Raw genomic sequence first — 21840 nt, 5'->3', positions numbered from 1 at the left:
TGGCAATGGTGTACAGCATTTAAAAGAAGCTGGTCAGCTTTTCAGACAAATTAAGTGAATGAAAACTTTATTTAACAGATTGCAGAATGGGTACAATTAGGGGTGGGGGGAAAAAATCGATACGTAGTAGTATCGCGATACTTTGCGTGGCGATACTGTATTGATACAGGGACGCCAAGTATCGATATTCATACATTTATTTTAATTTTTTTAGGAAGTTGCACTGTTCATTTCAATACCTGTAATAGTACAGTAGTCCACACACACACATGTGCATTCAGTTAAGTTGGAATATGACTGTAATACAAACAGTTCAGTTTGTCAGGTACATGCAACACAGATTACAGTGTTTACATCTGTCTGCTTGAGAAAATACCATGTTCTGCAATAAAAATTATTGAAGTGAGATGAACAGACTGAACTTTATTTTATTAGATAAAACATGTTGAAAAATTTAATTAAATTTGATAAAAATTTCGCATGACGCAAGTATCACGATAGTATCGTATCGTGAGGTCTCTGGCGATTCCCACCCCTAGGTACAATACAGTACGGCTCAATACACACAATTGTTAAGGGGATGCAGACCAGAGAAAGACGTTTGTCTTGTTTACATCAGGGTCCCCCATTTTCAATTCATAGTGACATTTATGACATACACAATACATGACATTTATGGCATAGGGACAGCAGGGCTGTACACTAAGCTTTTTCACTAGGGGCACAGGTGCCCCTAAATGAGAAATTTAGGGGCACAGAATTTTTTTAGGGGCACATTTTTAAATAACAATTTTACCATTATAGTGCAAAAAAATATGTTCCTCCTGCCTCATCCTTTTATTTAACATTTAAGTGCTTTTGTTTTCAGGTTTGTATCTTTTATAATGAACCAACTGAGAAAGTGTGTAAATCACTAATAGAACAAAAACAACAAACTGTGTGTGTGTGCTCACGCTTGTAGTGCTCCTTGAATGAGATCATCACAACACACACACACCATTGCATTAATCAGGACAAGAAACTCTGCATACCTTTGTTTCACAAGGAAAAGTGCTTTATAAATAAAATGAATTATTATTATTGTAAATAACCCCATGCATGAATGAATGAATGAATGAAAAATAACGGATTGCAGAATGGGTACAATACAGTACGGCTCAATACACACAATTGTTAAGGGGATGCAGACCAGGGCCCCGTTCCCCATACCTGGATAACTGAGTTAGCCGGATAACTTTAACTGGATAACTGAGTTAGCCGGACTTTCCGGTTCCCCGTACCTGGATTTTCCAAATCACCATGACAACAGATCCAAAAGTTTGAGCCTGGTCGAAAGCAGAGTTTAAGTTCAAGTTAGCCTGAACCATCGCCACGCCCCCGCAAAGAAGTGACAGCCCGTTTCCTGAAATTATTCCCACAGTCTACGATCTGCATTATACCATTCTGAATTACGTTTTTGTGCTCCATTCTTCCAGAGGGGGCTTTTGAAATGTAAAATAGACCCAAAATGCTGATACTAAATTCACTTTGTCCTAAATAATGCACGTTATATATACCGTGGCGCTCGCTTGTGCGATGTACACATTATGTGGTTATTTTAATTGTAACTGGGATTAAGATGTCTGATGAGATGCGCTGTTTGACGGATTTGAGAAATTGAATGAGCCGTTGACGTCACATTAATGAATGAGGATAAAGAGATAAAACTTCCTTCAAAACAAAGAATATTCTAAACACGGGTCTCTCGTTCATTAATGTATAAACAATGAATTTATCCCATCTGCCACAGTGGCTCAGCGGTAGTGCTCAATCCTGGCAACCCGGCGACCGGGGTTCGAATCCCCGTCTTTCCAATATAAATTTTTGGAATATAATATTAATGATTATACGCAAAGGTAGCATAGTTTTAAGTTAAAATATTATAAATCTACATGCATTGAGGATGTCATTCTTTATATAGCTCTCAACGTGCACCAAATTGAATTATTCCTATATTGCAAAAAGAAGGAGACGACCCCGGGTCTCGAACCCCGGTCGTCTGCGTGAAAGTCAGAAGAACAACCCGTTAGACCACAGAGAAGATAAGTAAAAGATCGACCATACATCAATCAATGGGTAAGGGAGCCGTATCGTTATTCTGTATGACAGTTTTACTAATTATTTTCGCTAGCAAGATCTCATTTGATTATTCAATCCAGCAGGCAAGTTTAAAGAAATATAATCTGATTGATTGAGGTAATGAGGGACTTGAAATTAGCCTATAGATAACGCATTTAACTTGTCGGCGAGGCGATTGAGCCGTACTGCAATATGTTAATAAAGTTCTAAATCAATTAATCAATCAATGCCGCTAGAGAATCAGATTCTCTGCTATCGATACGTGCTGGCTTTTCAACTGAAGCGGCCGCGCGCAATCCGCGCATTTAGCCTGGGTCGCAAGTCTGGCTTGAGTTAACGAGACTGAATCCACCTTCGAGGAACAGGAAAATCCCGGCTTCAAACATCGGGTTAACTGAAGCTGGATAATGACATCTTGATCGACTTAGTTGAACCAGGTACAAGAAACAGGGCCCAGAGACAGATCAAGATTCATAGTGACATTTATGACATACACAACATACATGACATTTATGCAGGGCATGAAATTAGAGCCCGCCACCCGCCATTGGCGGGCAGATTTTAGGTTTGGCGAGTGAGACTGAGAGGTCTGTCCGCCATGTGGCGGGCAACCAAATAGTCATGTGAAAACTAGGGCTGTCTTAAATGCTTCGAAGCTTCGAACGTTCGATTCGATGGCACAAGCTTCGAACATTAAAAAAAAATCGAAGTTAAAAATAAAATAAAAAAAAATTTACTTCGATTTGTGTGTGTGTGTGTGTGTGTGTGTGTGTGTGTGTGTGTGTGTGTGTGTGTGAACTACCCATCCCAGTTAGGACAGCCGAATCCCGTCCAATCTTTCGCCGTCGACTAAAGACTCACTTCTTCAACCATTATTTGAAATGATAAAAAAAAAAAAAAAAAAATCTAACCGTGACTAACCTTACTGTCGTGCACTTGTCCTAATAAACTAACCTACACTGTAACACGCAACACTTTGATGAACATTGTTACTCAGCTGATAGAGTTGTACCCTTCTTGCTGTCTTGTCGTACAGAACTTGTAAGTCGCTTTGGATAAAAGCGTCAGCTAAATGACTAAATGTAAGTGTGTGTGTGTGTGTGTGTGTGTGTAGGTGTGTGTGTGTGTGTGCGCGCACCTTGTAGAATTCCACACATAAGAAAGAAAGATACTGGGATGAATAAACAAAATAGGAAATAAAATGTAGAAATGCATGCAATACATAAATAAATATGAATCTCCATATATGAAATATAACATTTAGATAAGGTGCTACTGAGATGTTTTGGTGAGTTCTTTGTTTTTTTGTGGAAGTTGCCCTTCTTAAAAATGCATGAACATTCACTGATAATTGGTCTGTAGTGGAGTCTACAAGGTCTACATTGCCGGACCATGTAGAATCCGGACCTTGTAGACTGACATAATTCTGTGCATAGTTTAGTCTACACAGGCCATATTTCAAATAATCAAAATCTTACTTCATTCATCTTAAACATTCTTGATTTGGGGGATTGGTAGTTCCCATGAAATCTGAAGTTGTTCAAACGACAACAGCGATCCACCTTGAATTAAATCACACAGCCGAGTGAAACCTTGTTGGATGCGTCAGTCACGAAAGGGGCTACTTAATTAATTAATCCAACCCACTTTATTTATAGAGCACATTTAAAAACAACAACGTTTACGAAAGTGCTGTACAAGTCCCACAACATAAGATATAAAAAAAAAAAAAAAAAAAAAAAATTATTTATTTATTTATTTATTTTTTGAAGCTTCGAATTAAAATCGAAGCTCGGCCCCGAAGCTTCGATTGCCAAAAAAAGCTTCGAAGGTCAGCCCTAAAAACCGATCGAAAAACATGATCCAATTCTTAGCGGAGTTCTCACTCGCTGACTTCTGTCTCAAGCACACAGACCTGCAGCGCACTGCTCCTCCTCCTCCTACCCCTCCCAAACCCGTGTAAACACAGAGGCTATTGCCTCGGGCTGTCTGCTGACTGCTCTAGTCTAGTGGGACCTCCGTGAGCTAACGTTAGCTACCGTTACAAAATGACCGAGTCAACTATTCACTTTTAGTTTAATACATGAGGCATTGTCTAACGCAGGGGTGGGCAATTATTTTTCCCAGGGGGCCGAATGAGCAACTGAAAATATGTTGTTCCAAACTCAATTATGCATAATATATATTTTATTTCTATATAAAAAGCAGTAAATGGCATTTTTTGACCCCTGGTAAGAGTGTATGTTATTATTTGGCAATTAAAAGGTGAGGTTAGCTTTCAAAAATATAATTTATTCAAATAGAATTTATTTCCAAAATGATGAACAAAATGTGAAACATTAATAACAAAGGGCATTTTGAGTTTCAAATACTATTGAAACAAGGATTTTCTTAGCTTTCTAAAGACATCACATCATCTTATAGCCAAAATAAACAAGACATGTCACTGAACTGTGTAAAGAAAAGTGTCCCAGTTTTGTAGCCTTTTTTATTTTTTACTTTGCATGCCTATATTAAACATTTAATGTTTTCAGAACTGTGCAAAAAAAAGAAAAAAATATCAAGTGTCCCATTTCACTTGTTATATTTCCACATTTTAGTGTTCTTCAGTTCTTTTTTTTTTTTTCATTCAGTGTGAGAAATCCAGTCTCTGTTGAGCTTTAACAAGTCCATCAAAGTCAGGTTGCATGTCTGAGTTGGAGATGTGAAGCACAGCTGCCAGATGTTCATCAGTGAGAGAGGATCTGTACCTGGACTTGGTAAACGTCATGACTGAGAATGTCTGTTCACATGTAGGTGGATCCAAAGAGAACCAACATCTTCTGAACATGTCTCCTCATGTTTGGAAAGTTCTCCTCCTTGAGAGCAGAGTAGAACTCTAGCAGTGATGCTGACTTAAAGTGCTCTTTCAGTAGTGAATCAGACTGCAGGTCAATGAGTTCAAGCTGTACAACTATCAACACTGCAGGTAAAGGGAGAGGAAACCAGCTGCATTTCATCCTCAACCTTTTTGAAATCTTGAAAACGCCTTGAAAATTCATCATGCAACATGGATGAGTACCTGTGCCGGTGATCAGCTGATGGTTTGACTTCTTTCAGGGTTTTCATGTGTTTGAGATTGTTGCTGCCTAGTTGCCTTGAAATTAATTGCAACTTTGTTATGAAGGCTTTCACATGGCTATGCATTTCATGAGCAAAAATGCCCTTGCCCTGCAGTTGTGTGTTCAGATACGGTACCGGTACCTGTGAATCGATACAGGTAGTGTACCCAACGGTACCTTTTTTCTGTACTTTAGTCTCTAAAAATGTAATCTACCTAGTACCTCAGTTGTGAAAAAAAATCCAAACTTCAAATAACAGTACAGCTCAATACATACAATTGTTAAGGGGATGCAGACCAGAGAAAGACTTTCGTCTTGTTTACATCAGGGTCCCCCATTTTCAATTTATCAGGACATATATGACATACTGATAGACAGTACTGCTACATCTATACATTTATGACGTACCAGATTTGCAAATACAGTACTGTTTGTGATACAAAAAGACCCATAATAGTGATTAATTATTTATTATTCAAGTTAAGTTTTGCCATAATTAGGCCTGCCGCGATAAGCAATAAATCGATTAATTGCCGCGATAATTAAAATGAATGCAATGATTTTGACGGGCGCGATTCATTGCTATTTGCGCGTTTGTTTTAATTAATGAGGCGGAACCAGTGCCCCTTGCAGTCTCTCTCCGTGTGGGTTGGCCGCTGGCGTTACTACAGAGCACAGCACGGGAGCTCCGTGGGGCAGTAGCAACGCCACATATAGCTTAATACATTTCTCAATAGTGTTGCTCCTTTTAACCAAGTAGCGTTATTTGTAGTGTAACGTTAGAATAACACAGAATAACGTTAATACAATTACATGCATCATTGTTTACAATGAACGGGTGGGGCTAGTCAAAGCACTGGAGACGGGGACAAGTTAAACATGAATTAATTTATTATAACGGGTCGTTTTCGAGTCGTGCTGCAGTGCCTACGCACCACAGCTATTCTATTATATACTGCTTTGGCGCTTCATCCTCATCGTTGATTGCCTGTAGTAGCTGCATCTAACGTTAGTAGCTAACGTTAAAACTAAAAAACACAACCGGACGAGACAAGTTGTCGGCTAGGATAATCACAACAATACTTCCGGTCCGGTCGGTGGGCTTCAAAATAAAAGTCTTAAACCGGAAAAGACGGAGCGGTGGGCTTCAAAATAAAAGTTTTGGGAAATAAATTTCTCAAAAAAATTCTCTAACCGGTCGCAATAATATCGCTTATCGCGATATTTTCGGGGGCAATTAATCGCCCAGCAAAATGTGTTATCGTGGCAGGCCTAGCCATAATCATATATTTTTCCATAATCAGGTAGCTGAACAACATTGGTAAAAAAATATCTATTCTATGAATCATTTTCGGCCTTTCGGCATTCGGTTTTCGGCCAACTGTTGACTATTTTCGGTATCGGTTTCGGCCAAGAATTTCCCATTCGGTGCATCCCTAGTCTTAACGTTATCTAGCCGGCTAGCAGTAGCTACAGATAGCTCCTGATATCAATGTCTTATAACATTGATTCGATGCATATTCGAGCTGAGGGCATGCTGAATGTGATTTGACCAAAGCACAGTATACCAATAGGGTCCAGCTGCAGCGCCGGAGAATCCTGGCTGCATCTGGAGGCTACTAAGTATACACACAGACAGTGGAGCTGTTTGCAGATAGCGAGAAGTCACTTCAGAGAGAGAGAGATAGTACAAATTTAACTCTGGCCTCTTTAAGTGTCTATTCTTCAACGTAATAGCTTATCTACTTGAAATGTACTGAAAAAAATGCATATATGTGACACAAAAATGCGTTTTTTTTTGCCGGTAAGAAATATGCTTGGCGGGTAGAATTTTCCCATCTACCCGCCACTGGCCGGTGAGTCAAAAAGTTACTTTCGTGCCCTGGCTCCGGGCTTAAGAGGTTAATACACAAGGCAACAAAATGGACAGTTAATATACTGAGAGCCATAACCTTCACTTACCTCACCCTGTTGTAATTTATACTGTGATTAACTTGGTAGTAAGAGACTAGAATTACGGTCATTTTAAGAATGCTTTTATTTTATATTGTTGGCAAATAAAATGACCATGGTATTTACATTTAGTCATTTAGCTGACGCTTTTATCCAAAGCGACTTACAAGTTCTGTACGACAAGTCATCAGGAAGGGTACAACTCTATCAGCTGAGTAACAATGTTCATCAAAGTGTTGCGTGTTACAGTGTAGGTTAGTTTATTAGGACAAGTGCATGACAGTAAGGTTAGATATTTTTTTTTTTTTTAGATAATGGTTGAAGAAGTGCGTCTTTAGTCGACGGCGAAAGATTGGATGGGTTTCGGCTGTCCTAACTGGGGTGGGTAGTTCATTCCACCATTGTGGGGCAAGGACTGAGAATAGACGACTTCTCTTTGATGACCCTCCCGGAGCTTGGATAGGAGTAGGTCTGAGGCGGCCAGAAGATGCAGAGCGTAGGGGTCTTGAGGGTGTGTAGTTAGAGACCATTGACCGGAGGTAGGCGGGAGCGGTTCCCTTTGCCGCACGGTATGCTAGGTCGAGGGCCTTGAAGCGGATTCGTGCAGCAATGGGGAGCCAGTACAGGTCCCTAATAGTTGGGGGCCTTAGGGATATTTCCGTGCAAATTTGTGCAAAAGCACCACATTTGGCCCAGATGTAGCCCAGAGTATGCTCAATTGATTCAGCCAGGGCGCCCGAGCCGGCGACCCCCGGGGCCACCCTGGTGGCCAAATCAATATGGCCGCTGTCCGAAAAAGGTCTTGGCTATAACTTTTGAACCAAATTAACTAGAAATACAAACTTGATGTCTATTTTAGGTCTTTTGACTATTAGAAACACATTGGAATGCTTATCTTTACAATTGGGTGTGTCTGGACCCCTAATTTGCATATTTCCAAGATGGCGACTACTAGGGATGCCCCCCGGACCCCGGTTTTAAACGGGAACCGGTACTATATTAGAAAATACCGGAGTATTTATAAGCTCCGACGTCCTCGGTACTGCTATCGATACTCTAGAGAAATTATTATTATTATTTAAAAGTTGCGAACGATCTCTCCTCTCTCTGTCTCTGCACGAGAAGCGAGCCGCAGCGAGTCATTATTACACACACTCCTCGCGAGTCGCGCTACACATACGGGTACTTCTTATACATACGGGTAGGGGTGGACGGTATAAACGGTATACGGTATAAACGGTATGAATTTGCTCTACGGTATGGATTTTGACTATACCGTGTAACCGGTAGTGCAGCTCTAAAATAGCAATGACGTCATGTAACCACAGCGCGACTATTTCACTCGCATTTGCCCCTAAAAATAGATAGAATTAGTCATAGATAATAGATATGTGCGAACTGGAAAAAGTTATTTAGGAGGCTTCGCGCAGTGGGCGTGTTAGCCCCTACCGCACGCATGTAAACACGGGTCTAGTAGTCTAGTGGGACGGGACACGGGAGCTGTCGGGAGCCTGAGCTAACGTTAGCTTAGCTACCGTTACAAAATGACCCAGTCAACTATTCACTTTTAGTTTAATACATGATGGGGCATTGTCTAACCGAACGGTATCTAGTCGGCCAGCTACCGATAGCTCCTGACATCAACAAACGCTCCACAAAGTCTAGTACTAGAGACGTGTATGCTACCTGTTAGCTCACGTTAACGCAAGTTAGTTCACCGGTCAAAACGAAATGTCCCATTGAACTAAATAATTCACTGAGGCGTTGTATTAACGTTATATATGCAGTAGCTACAGATAGCTCCTGATATCAATGTCTTATAACACTGATTCGATGCGTATTCGAGCTGAGGGCTTGCTAACGTTATACCAATACAATAGGGTCCAGGTGCAGCGCCGGAGAATCCTGGCCGTAGCTCTGCTCGAGGCTACTCGAGTATAGGTCCAGGCAGGGAGCGAAATTAACTTTTTGACTCACCGGCCAGTGGCGGGTAGATGGGAAGAGTCTACCCGCCAAGCATATTTCTTACCTGCCAAAAAATGTTTGATTAAAAAAAAATATATATATATATTTTATATACAAATTCTTTTTTAAATAAAATATATATTATATAATCATACTTGTAGTTGTATTATCTGCGAGACACCGCCACCACGCAATAAGTCAAAATGCTTGCTATCTGCAAACAGCTCCACTGTCTGTGTGTATACTTGAGTAGCCTCCAGCTCCAGCAAGGATTCTCCGGCCCTGCAGCTAGACCCTATATTCAGCTAGACCCTACATTCAGCATGCAAGGATTCTCCGGCGATGCAGCTGGACCCTATTTAGAACGTTACGGTTCTTTTGTCAAATCACATTCAACATGCCCTCAGCTAGAATACGCATTCAATCAATGTTATAAGACATTGATATCAGGAGCTATCTGTAGCTACTGCTAGCCCGGTAGATAACGTTAAGACAATTTAGTTTACTAACTAACGAGCTAGCTAACGAGGGAACGGAGGTATTATGCACTCGAGTAGACTATTGCTGGAGCATTTGTTGATATCAGTAGCTAGCCAGCTAGATACCGTTAGACAATGCCTCGTCATGTATTAAACTAAAAGTGAATAGTTGACTGGGTCATTGTTTAAACAGTAACGTTAGTTCATGGAGGTCCGATATAGACTAGAGCAGACAGAAGTAAACAAGCCAAATGGGAGCTTCCGATTGGTCATTTGCCTTTTTTTCTCATGAAACCAGTCACGTCACTCTACTGTGATTGGACCGTTGACTTGAGTGCAATGTGGGACTTGTAGTTTTTTAACGATCTCGCGGCGGAGAAAAAAAAGACGAGCGGCTATAATCTGTACTCGCACACGAGTATCGTTATGAACATAGATATCTATGGTTATGAACTACACGTCTACACGCCACACGGCGGGCAGCCCTCTAAGTGTCATGCGCCAAAGGTAAAAACAGACCGCCCCTGGCGGGCGGCGGGCTTTAGTTTCGGTCCCTGGGTCCAGGTGCAGCTCCGGTGAATCCTGGCCGTAGCTGGAGGCTACTAGAGTACACACAGACAGTGGAGCTTGTTGCGTGGTGGCGATGTCTCGCAGATAATACAAGTACAAGTCTAATTATATAATATATATATTTTATAAAAAAAAATATATATATATATAAAAAAAAAAAAAAAATTATCAAAAACGATGATACCGTGATATATATAGCTACGTCTATGCTTCAAATTATACCGTGATATAAATTTTAGACCATACCGTCCACCCCTACATACAAGTACTCCTTAATGAAAGAGCTGTCTCCGTGCTGAAGCGTGCTGCACACAGACAGCTCTGCCTCTGCATGCACTGAGTCGTGATGGCGGATAGAACGAAGCGTTCTAAAGTATGGATATACTTTACAAGGGTCAATACCGACAACGCACGTTGCCACAAGTGCAACAAAACATTTGCCAGTAAGGGTGGCAATACGAGCAATCTATCAAAACATTTGTTGGCAAAACACGATATTAGTGTGCAGAAATGCGCCGTATTCGACTGCCTTGCGCGCAGTGGTCCATCTGCATCCACGTCCACTGCAGCCGGTAAGCCAAGATACGGAGTTTCCTAGGCTAATAACGAATTATTACAAATAGGCTAATAAACAAAATAATTGTTTAGCTACGAATACTACAATCTAAAAACTTTTTATAGATCGTCAAGCTGAGGCGTCAGCCACCAATGTGTCCCAGGCCAGTGAGCCCACCACACACATCCTCCCTCTACCTCCACCACCCAAAGTCCTTTCTCCCCCCTAGTAGCTAGAGGAAAGATGACAGAGGATAGGGTGAACGAGTGTCACAGGGCTGTGACAAAGTTTGTTGTCAAAGGCCTGCACCCGTTCTCTACAGTGGAGTCCAAGGACTTTAGGTAACAACTAATCATTCAGTGTATATCGTTTTTTTTGTATACATAGTTGTCTAACTTGTCTGTTGTTGTTATAAGTTATTATTGAAGCAGCTATTCCCACCACTCCACACACAAATTTAGAATAATTCAATCATTTCTAATCTTTACTGTAGGGAGATGACCAATGCTCTCAACTGCAAATATAAAAATCATAAAAAAATAATCAAAAAGAACCGATAAGAGTATCGATAAAGTACCGAACCGTTAAGCAGTATCGATAAGAGTAGTAGTATCGATAAAATCCTAACGATACCCATCCCTAGCGACTACCCGGAAGTGAGTTTTACCAGAACTTTTTCTGTCTATAAAAGTGAAATTCTATATAACATATAATTATATCAGAATCTGAATCAGACACGTTGATTGCCAGGCAATATTTATAATGTCAAATAAACCTAAACAACAATTGGTTGTCAGGTGTAACAACAACAACAAAGGCGAAAACATGACAGAACAATAAATACTGCACAATACACAATCATACCCTACATTAGCCCAAAATGACAATCCACATACCACATCAAGGTGCTCAGTCTATAGATATAAGTTTATGGGGATGGATGTGCTCAGTCCTTTTTATTTACCAGGGTGAGTGATTGTGGATAGAAGCTGTAGGTGACGATTTTTATATCATAATCACACAACCAGATTACTTATTGTCGTCTCATTGTAGTCTCGACCCGCATTGTTGGTACAGGCACCCTCACAGCCACATATTGAGGTGCAATGGACTCCAGTTTTAAAGCATTTGCAGCGCCCTCTACATGACTTTTTGCAGCCGCAGTGGAGGAGAATGGGGCAGGCTTTACTGGCATCTGCAAGATGAGTCCAGTAAGGTTCCCAAGTCTTGGTCGTGGAGTCCCAGTACCAGCTCTGTACCACCATTTTGCTGGACAGAGGTCGCCTGGTTCCAGTAAAAGGGTTATGCCAACTTCGTGAACCTTTGCAAGTGTTAGCATGCAGCATATCAACACCAGCCATGGGAATACTGTTTTCTAAATTGGGGAGGCTTTTAATCGTCAAGGTAATTTTTTAAGGATTTTAAGTCATGGTATCCATAAACTTCAATCGGTTCGGATCCTTTGAATGAAATGATAATGTAAACAAACACGGCGTCACGTTAGAAAGTAGCACTGAAATCACTGTGCCCAGAGAGGAGTGGTTAGGCAAAAAATAGTTCAGAGTATATTTGCTTATAAAACGTAAAAGTCGAATTCAATTATTTTTTATTTCTCCAGGTGGTAAATACACAGGTCACAACATGTTTACAGGAACGTTTTGGAGTTGTATTTGGAGTGTATTTCGTGACTGTAGGGCACTGTAGGGAACTTCAGGGTACAGGTATGCCCCACTTCCAGTGATGAAGCTTGACTGCACTGCACTAGTCCGTACTGGATCTCTGCACACTTCACTATATATATATATATATATATATATATATATATATATATATATATATATATATATATATATATATATATATGTATTTTATTTATTGATTAATCCCCCACTGCACTGTTTTCGTTTCTTGTCTGTGTTGGTGTTTGTTTACTGTGAAAAAAGAAAGAATGCATACACTGTATTGCTGCAACAATTACCAATGTGTTTTACACAAATGGCTCAATAAAGGAATCTGAATCTGAATCTGAATCTAAGCTAACAGAGCGGGCGTTCCCTAAGCCTAACACACGCACAGAGACAACAAAGGTATGTATCTTCTTGTCTAACTCCAGGGAAGATGGCAAATAAGCTAATTTCCCAAAATGTTGGCGTTTTCCTTTAACACTTTGACTGCCATGAAACGTCTTTTCACGTCATTGCTGGCCATGCTCAAGTTGCCGGGGGACGCTGTACAGCGTCCTTATATCAATATTTCAAAAATCTGCGATCGGATTCATATGTCCCCTCCGCTGGCCTGAGATCCACCAGCAGGACCCACTGAGCTCTCTGGCGGTTCAGGAGCGCCATCTGGTGGCCGATCGGCGCAATCGCCAAACAGGATGTTGAATAGAGGTTGTCCTAGACGACCGTAGTACTTCCGGCGCTCGCTATAGGTCCTGCGACTCTGGCTCGTCACACTACACAGTGATCGATTGCCAATAACTCGATAAACAACATGATTTACACGTATATACCATTATACAAGCTGGAGATGGACCGGGTAAATTTACATCCCATAATGATAAGATTTCAACTCGACGATGATCGCCCAACGGCGCGCGGAGACTGGGGTGAGTTTCAGCGTGTAACGTTACCGTCTTCGATACTAACTGCTATTATCAACATTTGACCCACATTAGATGATTGGTATAACGCTGCCCACGGAATTATAAACGCCCCCTAGCCCATCCGGTCAACATCAGATGACGTGTAGTAACTTCTAGAAGTACGTCTAGTTGGAATTTTTTATATCGCGCTGATTGCCATAAAACTGTATTGCATCATCAATATAATGCATTTGGGGCTATAGATCACGTTCTGGAGAAAGCTGCAGAAAGAGATGAAAACATACTTATACATTAGACCATACTTTACTATGAATATGTGAATGAAAAAGTTTAACGTTGCTACACAATGAACAATACATATAGGACTTTGAATGGGCCCTAATAATGGCAATGTAGCAATAGAATTTAAAAAGTTATAGCCATGCAAAGAAGGGGTACTTCTCCATAGACAAATAGAGCCGGCAACCTATGGTATATCATTAATTTAACCCAAGGCAACCAAAGTGTTAAGAGGGAGAGGGAATCTTAAACAACCAATGGCACACACTACGCTGAAAAGCATGTGCATATCTGTTTGTGGAGTGAAGTTGTGGAATAATTTACCTGAATACATCAAACTGAGTAAACATATGGAACAATTTAAAAAGCAGCTTAAAAAACACACATTAGAGAAATACAGAAATTAGTAACGCGGATAAACAAAGTTATGTTATGTAGTGTTGTATTTACGGCTGTCAAGCTAATTACGTTTTTTCTTTTTGTATTATCAGTACTAGTATATTCTATAATGTTTTATACTAAATTATGTTATATCTAGTCAAATTAATGGAAGAACAAATGTAAATGTAAGAGGGTAATAAGATTAACTTCCCTCTACTCCTTTTTTGAACATGTCAATGTCAACTAACTAAATACATTGCTCTCTTGACTTTATTTATATATTTATTTATATAATTATGATTATTCTGTTTGACAGAGCTAGATACTACTGTGCTTTGTTTGGAGGAATATGGAGAATACATGATCAAAAATAAACTTTCATTAATTCATTCACACACTACACTTGGGATGAGATGTTCTTGGTGGATACACAATCATTTAGGAGGATGTGTCTATCTATGTACTTTCATTTTGAACACGACTTTCCCCGCATTCAACTCCATTCATGTCAACGCAGTTCCCAGTTTAGATCCTGGTTCCCGTGTCGCTGCGGTTCCTGCTAGAACGCTGTTATTGTTATGACGTCGGGACATATCCTTGTTAAATACTCTTTGTTTTCCACGCGAATGCAGCCATAAACTAGCACCAGCACACTCTCCACGCAGGGCTAACGCCGCCCCGCTGCCTGCTGCTCGTAGTGAAACCCGACACCCCCACTAGGCCGCCCCCTTGGCAGCACGGAGAACAATGCTTTTCCCCCAATATTAGCTTGAAGCTAACATGCATGTTTACATGCTTTATGTAAAGCCTGCCGCGCCACACGAACCCTTACATTTCACAGACAACATATCTCGACTGAAGCGAGTACGGCGCACGATACGGGAGGTTTTAAACGACCAGTTATGGTTCGAAAACACGTGCGTTTTCCTGGGACGAGTAGCGAGCTAAGCTAGGCTAACCTCAGCACACCACGACACACACAACAAGCATGGCTGCTGCGAGGCGACGCACGACCTAGCTGAGGAGCTACTCGAGAACACCGCCGTGGGTTATTCCACCACGCGTTGTCTTGTCAATAATACACCTATTTCGATCGTCCCCCGCAAAGGTGAACCGCCGGCCAACGACACACATAAACCCCGCGGTGACTTCGGCCGAGTGTTATCGTGGAAAACATCGTGAAAAACATCTGCTTCGGTTTACAGGGCAAAGCAGCGTGATAGTAGTAACCACGTGGTTGGTGCTGAACTACACACATATCGATTTTGTCTGCTTGCTTTACATATTTCAAAACCGCGATATTGTCATTGAAGGTATCGTGTGATGTATTACAGATGTCGCGTTGGGTTGTCGATGAAACGCCACGTTTTTAATCAATCCACTGGGGTATTCCTCCTCGTAGCATTAGCTGGCACCAGAGGCTAGCTAACTAGTAGCCCACTGGAGCCATGTTGTCGGTGGTGCGTGCTGCAGGAGCTAGCGGAGCTAACGTGTACTTTAGCCAGATCGCACACAATCGCCAGAGACTCGAGAGGACGCACGGTGCGCGAATCGTTTCACAATAATAACATGCTCTTGTACCTGCAGAGACCCCCGATTACATCCTTCTCTGATTTCTTGAACTGTTGCAAGGACGGTATCTTCTCGGTTGGCATCATGAAATATTCCATGCTTTCAATCAAAGCCCCCTTCTGAAGAAGTCCGTATTTGTTTTTTTCCCACTGTAATCCTTATTGGTGATCTAAAAAAAAACACGTAGCGAGTTGCTCTCACTGCACCCACTGGTACATGGCTAAATACTGTGGGCAAAATAATAATCCCTGTTCAGTGCAGAAGGCTGTAAACGGGTCGCAAACTATATGTTGCTGCTTCCAGCTGATGGGGTTCCCTCCTCCGTGTGTGGCTGCTGCCTCCGCCTACTGTGTGTGTTGTGCAGCTGATCTGTCTCGAGGCGGGAAACAGCTGGTTGGAATAGTTTTTTCGAAATGGTAGCAGAAAAACACAGCCCGAAACCAAACGGTGTCATATTATCTTTTTATGCTCGTTTTATATGTCATTTTATGCCTTTTTAAAAACTGAATCAAACTGTAAAACAGATAGGCCTATTGGGATGTTAGATCCTAAGGACCTACTAATGTGAAAAACTGATCTGCCTTACCTAACTGCTATCTTTTTTTACGCTCGTTTTATGTTTTATATGTAGTTTTTTACAGCTGTGAAGCACTCTGAGCTGCAATTTATGTATGAAAGGTGCTATACAAATAAAGTATTATTATTATATTTTAGAATGGAAGTTCTAAGCCAAAGATGAAACATTTTGCAGTTTTTGGTAAGAAACTGAACACATGGGGGGGGGGGGGGGGGATAGGTCTATTCATAGTATTCGATTACATCATCATCGTTAACATCTTGGTAGGCAGAAAAGTGATAACATTCATAATTGAATGACGAACCGTGGCCGATTAGTTGCGTTTATGGCACTGCATGACTTGTCACTAGATCTAAGGGGGAAAATAGGTCTCTGAACTACGAAGGAGGCTGAACGTTTTGCTGTTGTAAGGCAACCATCTACTAATGGACTTTTCATATTTTCAACGGTGAAGCGTGGACAATGTCGCCTTTTGACCCCCGTTATGGATTTGCATTAGGTTTTGCACGTATAATAATAATAATGCGGGACCTGTCGCAGAGGTCTGTAATTGGCATGCAGACGACTCTCAATATTAACACAGCGGTTAGTTTAGCACACACACTCATGCATTGTTTTTTGTAGGATCGCCAATGCGATACTCCTCTGCGCTTAACCCATCCCGTCGTCCTTCCCCCCAGGGGCAGCCGGGAGCAGACGAGGGCTCCTGCCCGTCTTCGTCACGGACGCAATCTGTTGTTGTGCATGTTTTTCCATTGGGTTTCTCTTATCGGGGGGGGGGGGGGGGGGGGGGACCCTTGCGAGCACGGGGAGAACATGCAAACTCCACACAGAAAGGCCCGGGAGTATACCCCACCTGGGTACCTGGCATCGCGGAAACCTGCTCCCCAAGCGGGAATCGAACCCTGGACCTTCTTGCTGTGAGGCGACAGTGTTAACCACTACACCACCGTGCCGCCGTATCCTAATATACATACTGTAACTACCACCCTCGGCCGTGTCATCAGCCAGCATGGAGCCAGCATGGAATTTCCTTCCATTGCTACGCTGATGACACACAACTGTACCGTAAGACTGACTCACCCCCCTCTGCAGCCCTGAGCCCTGCCATCACCATCCCATACCTGTCAACCCTCCCGGTTTCCCCAGGATTCTCCCGTATGTGACACTTCTTTCCCGCCGTCCTCCCGTTTCAATATTTTCCCGTAAATGTCCCGTATTTTCATTTTGCCCTTCAGTTCTTACTAAAAAGGCTACATTACCCGCTGACGACAGGCAGCAGCCTGGAGCCCCCGCCAGTAGGGATCCCCCCCCGAGGGCTGTACTGTACTCAACTGTGGCTGTACTCAACAAAAGCGACAGCAGTTCAAATTTCAAATGGATGATATGCAATGAAACGACAGTAGGAAACCCCCTTAGCACTTGTGTTTGGGGGGATCTTCATGTGTAAATGAAACTGAGCCAGCAATACCTACGTATAATAAACAAGCAGTGGTAAGTAGAGCATAAAAGCGACTGTTTACTAATGGTATAGCCTTAATTAATGGGCGAGATAGTTCAAACTCTCCAGCTAACATTAGCTATCTAGCTAGGTCTCACATTGTTTTCAGACAGTTATCCTAGCTAGCTTACTGTAAAGGACAGGGACGCGTGAATACTTTCGGCAGCCCACTTGTCCTTCCGCATTGCTCTGATTGGCCAGCGATCACGCAGCCTTCTACGCTCGTTTCGCCCGTGCGAGCACGCATGCGCTATGACCGCCCTACATAATAACCACACGCGTTAATCAGCAGGTTAATCAGCAAAGGTGCAGGTTAATCAGCAAAGGTTAATAATAATCCGCCCTACATAACCACACGCGTTAATCAGCAGGTTAATCAGCAAAGGTTAATAATAATAACCACGCAGGTTAATTAGCAACGCTCGCACAATACCTGTGGTGCTCAAGTGCAACATCCATGGGACACTGTGAGCCTTCAGAGCTGCTCTTATTTGTAAATAGAAGAAAAGGGAGTTTTTCATTGTTCAAGAGTGGATATATGTTGCAGAACATGCCTGTTAATTACCTTTTAAATATCTGTTATGTGGTTAGGGTATGTATGTTTTTTAAATAAATGCCCAGTCTTGTGCTTTGTTTTTTTTGGAACAAATGTTTTTTATTTTCTCTTTTTTTACATGAAACAAGACAAACAATACAGTAACAGTAATAATCAACAATAAATCACAGGACAATAACAGAAATAATAATAACAATAATTTGTGAAACCTGTGGTGCTCAAGTGCAACATCCCATGGGACACTGTGAGCCTTCAGAGCTGCTCTTATTTGTAAATAGAAGAAAAAGGAGTTTTTCATTGTTCAAGAGTGGATATATGTTGCAGAACATGCCTGTTAATTACCTTTTAAATATCTGTTATGTGGTTAGGGTATGTATGTTCTGTATCGTTAGTGGCTTAGCTTGGCATCGCCTTCTGCACTATCTCGCGTACGTGCACGCGTACTGAATAAACCACAAATGTACCTCTAATACCAGTATTAGTCTGACCACACCCCTCATCAGCTTACCTTCATAAGCAGGTGTGTGGTCACCTGCTCTCCTCCTTCTCGCTTTCACCACAAGGAAGAGGTGCCTCGGTAGATCCCCACACTTGACACCATGATGGAAGAAATTGGATTAGGAACAGCTTGGGAAACAAGGATACGTTGACATCATATCTTTATTTTCTCTCTCACTATTTTCGAGAAAATACGGCGATATTGTCTTCGTACTGGAGTGTCTAGAAGATGATGATCATTCTACAAACCCTCCACCGGTTTTCGTATTGGGAGCACGCCGCTGCATGCTTCTCAACTGCAGTTCCTTGCTGTGTTTGTTGGGGTGAAACCTGTCAGGCCACAGCTGAACTGTCGGACATGCCGCTGAGTAGTGTTTGCTGGCGGGCTCCACTTGTCTGTTAGTGCTATGGGGGCTACTAGACAAAGTTTATGGAAACCGGCCCCAGGCTAGGGTCCTTTGTTTAGCCGTCTAGGCGACAGAAGGCCTTGGTCTGGCGACCATTATAGTTTTAACTAGTGGGCCGCGACCATTGACACTGGTGATCCCTGTGTGTTCTGGACGAGTGGATTCTCTCTGTCACCGTGTTAAGACCCCATCTTTCATATCCAAATGAGAGTATTCCTTCACGAGGGGATATGTGCATGTAATGTGCGATAGCGGCAGATTCATGTTCAAAGTCAGCTATACAGGCCAGTTGGTACTGTGCTGATTCCGCCGGACGTGTTAATGTCACCGTTGTGAAGCGGTGTTGACGTCTTGTTTTCTCTTTTCTCTTAAAAAGTGAGGAGGGTTCAGAACGGCGGCCTGTCTGGGTGAGTGTTATGTCATTGTTTACATGTTCATAGCTTACGGTTAGCCGGTCGGTGGCCTGGCGCGGGGTAGCTTGGCTTCTCGCGCGCCGCCGGGAGCTCGCTCCTGATCGCGTGCGTCGTAGATCGGCGTCTCGCGAGCGGAAGCGATAGCACCCGAACGGTTGGAGCAGCCGTTAGCTTGATGCTATTCTGTTGAACGTGCTTTGATTTTTAACATGTTTTACACTCTTGACCACGACGTCATCCTTGACAGGGGATGTTCGTCAACCCTGCCTGAGCCTAGACGGGGATTGCGTCAACAAAGAGGGCTGTGTTCGACGGTGGCTTGTGACTGCACTTCGCTGATCTGCGTTCCGGGCAGGTACGGGGTTGGCCAGACCCTCATAACACGTCTTCTGGTTTTACCTTGCTAAATGTATTGTGAATGACGGTGTTTTTTCCCAAAACGTGTGTTGTTGCAATGCATTTGAGATACGTTGCGGGTTGTGTGTGAGCTGTTTTTGTCACTGGCAGTAGCTTCTCCGTGCAGGTCGTGATGTATTGATCTGGTTGTTGTGTGAGAAACATCATGGTGTTTATGTGTACCGTGTACTCACTACTAAGGCAACTAACCTATGAAGCTATGCTTGGTGACGAGTGAGTAAAAGAATGTTCTTTCTCAGACTGTAATGACAATGGACAGTGAGTTCACACATTAACAGGTTTTCCTGTTTTAACTGGCCGTATTGAGGGTAAAATAGGAGGATTGTGTTTTTCCCCCCCCGGTTCCCTGGGGACTTTATCACCTCCTATCAGACATGTTGTGCATTAATTGTGTCTTTTGTGTGGTAGGGATACGATGTAACTCTCAGCTTGATTGCTGAGGTTGTGCTAAATCTGCTGGAGAAACTTATTTCCTAAAGGGAAATTGGTTTGGTTGCTGTCGTGTGCTTAGCAAGGCCTGTGGTCGATACTAATCAAGAATGATGTATTCTCTCATTGTGATGATGATGGGTTGTGTGTGTCATGTGACCTACAACTGGGTTGTACTGGCCACAGAAGCACATGTGTATGTTGGACCGGGGTTCTTAGAGCCCTCTCTATTCTGTGTTTTTCCTTAGTAAAAATCAGATAGCAGGTTAGCTCGTGCGCTGTGTGGAGCTGTGAAACGCTTCATAGAGCTGACTATGACTGTGTCATATTCTCTTTTTGTCGTTACGTCGTATCATGGGTGTGGGGTCGTAAAGGGGTGAACTGGTAACCTTTCCTCTCCCCATTGTTCTGTCGGTCAGGGGTACACCCCCTGTCCTTCAAGGTTCCCGTCACGTGGCGGTTCGGCACGTTACGGGGGGGGGGGGGGGGGGGGGGGAGGGAGTTCCTGGTCCCACGGCCTGGTATATTGGGCGTGTGCACCGCAGGAATTCCCCCGCCATAGAGTACGTCACCGTGCGCGTCTCTGTTGGTAGGACTTCCGTGTGCTGTTCAGGTCCATGTGATGGATCTGTTTTCAGGGGGGGTGGTCAGGGCTCCTCCTCACCAAGCGCCTACTCAGGCCTTCTGTGAGTTCGGACTCCTTCTTCCATGTGATCCATGTGAGGAAGCCTCCATCAGAGTACAGAGCCTTCCTCCTCAGATTGTCAAAGTGAGTGGACCCTCTAGAAGGGTCCTTTTCTATTGTATGTATATTCGATTCAATTCGTTTATTGAGTGTGTATGGGTTCGGTGCCTCTTCCCCGGAGGCCCTAAAACCAGTTTTTTACATGGCTCAATGTGCAATATATTCTTTTCAATCTGTACAGCTCGCGTGGGAAGTCTCTCTGGGGATCCCCGTCTCTTTCCTATGGGAGGGTGGTGGGATGTAAAAATGTGAACATTTTTTACCCCGGCTGTGTAGACTGGGATACATACTGTTGATGCTTCCTTCTTTCTATTCCAGAAGTGTTGGAGTTAGGGAGTGTCACACCCCTCTTGTCGTTCCCCTGGGCGCCTTGGGGATTCAATGACAGGTCTAAATAGCCTGTTCATTGATGGGGGTGTGTCCCGACGCACGTATAGTGCTAGCTCGCTGTAAACAGGCGATTGACTGGCACGCCTTAGTTGCTTGTGGTTGAAACAGCGTTTTTATAAAGCAACTGAGATGGGGGTTTTTCCTCTTCCGGCGACCACATCCCATGACCTGGGTGGGTTGTCGACGGATCCTCGTTCATGTCTGGGGGATGATGACGGGATGGATCTGAACATATGTAGTGGGGTCTCACGCCCTTGGGGTGGGCCACCAGGCGCGGTTCGTCCCGACGTCTGGGTGGCGCCTTCTTTTCATGTTAAGATCAACA

The 21840-nt window shown here is 42.8% G+C and overlaps 1 protein-coding gene across 1 annotated transcript in view; it reads right to left on the bottom strand.

Annotated features, from left to right (window-relative positions):
• LOC311231868 (transcription factor AP-4-like) overlaps positions 1–15714 on the bottom strand; it is a 77751-nt gene extending 62037 nt beyond the window's left edge. The window contains exon 1 of the mRNA XM_084318493.1: positions 15592–15714. Within this exon, the coding sequence (XP_084174619.1) occupies positions 15592–15680 (89 nt within the window). The 5' untranslated portion in view covers positions 15681–15714. The remainder of the gene's footprint in view (positions 1–15591) is intronic.
• Between the last annotated feature and the right edge of the window lie 6126 nt (positions 15715–21840).

The sequence above is a fragment of the Notolepis coatsorum genome, assembly GCF_963971535.1.
Source record: "Notolepis coatsorum genome assembly, chromosome: 7".
Taxonomy (NCBI): Eukaryota; Metazoa; Chordata; class Actinopteri; order Aulopiformes; family Paralepididae; genus Notolepis; species Notolepis coatsorum.
The sequence above is the reverse complement of the archived record's forward strand: the minus strand, read 5'-3'. Positions and strand labels throughout refer to the sequence as shown.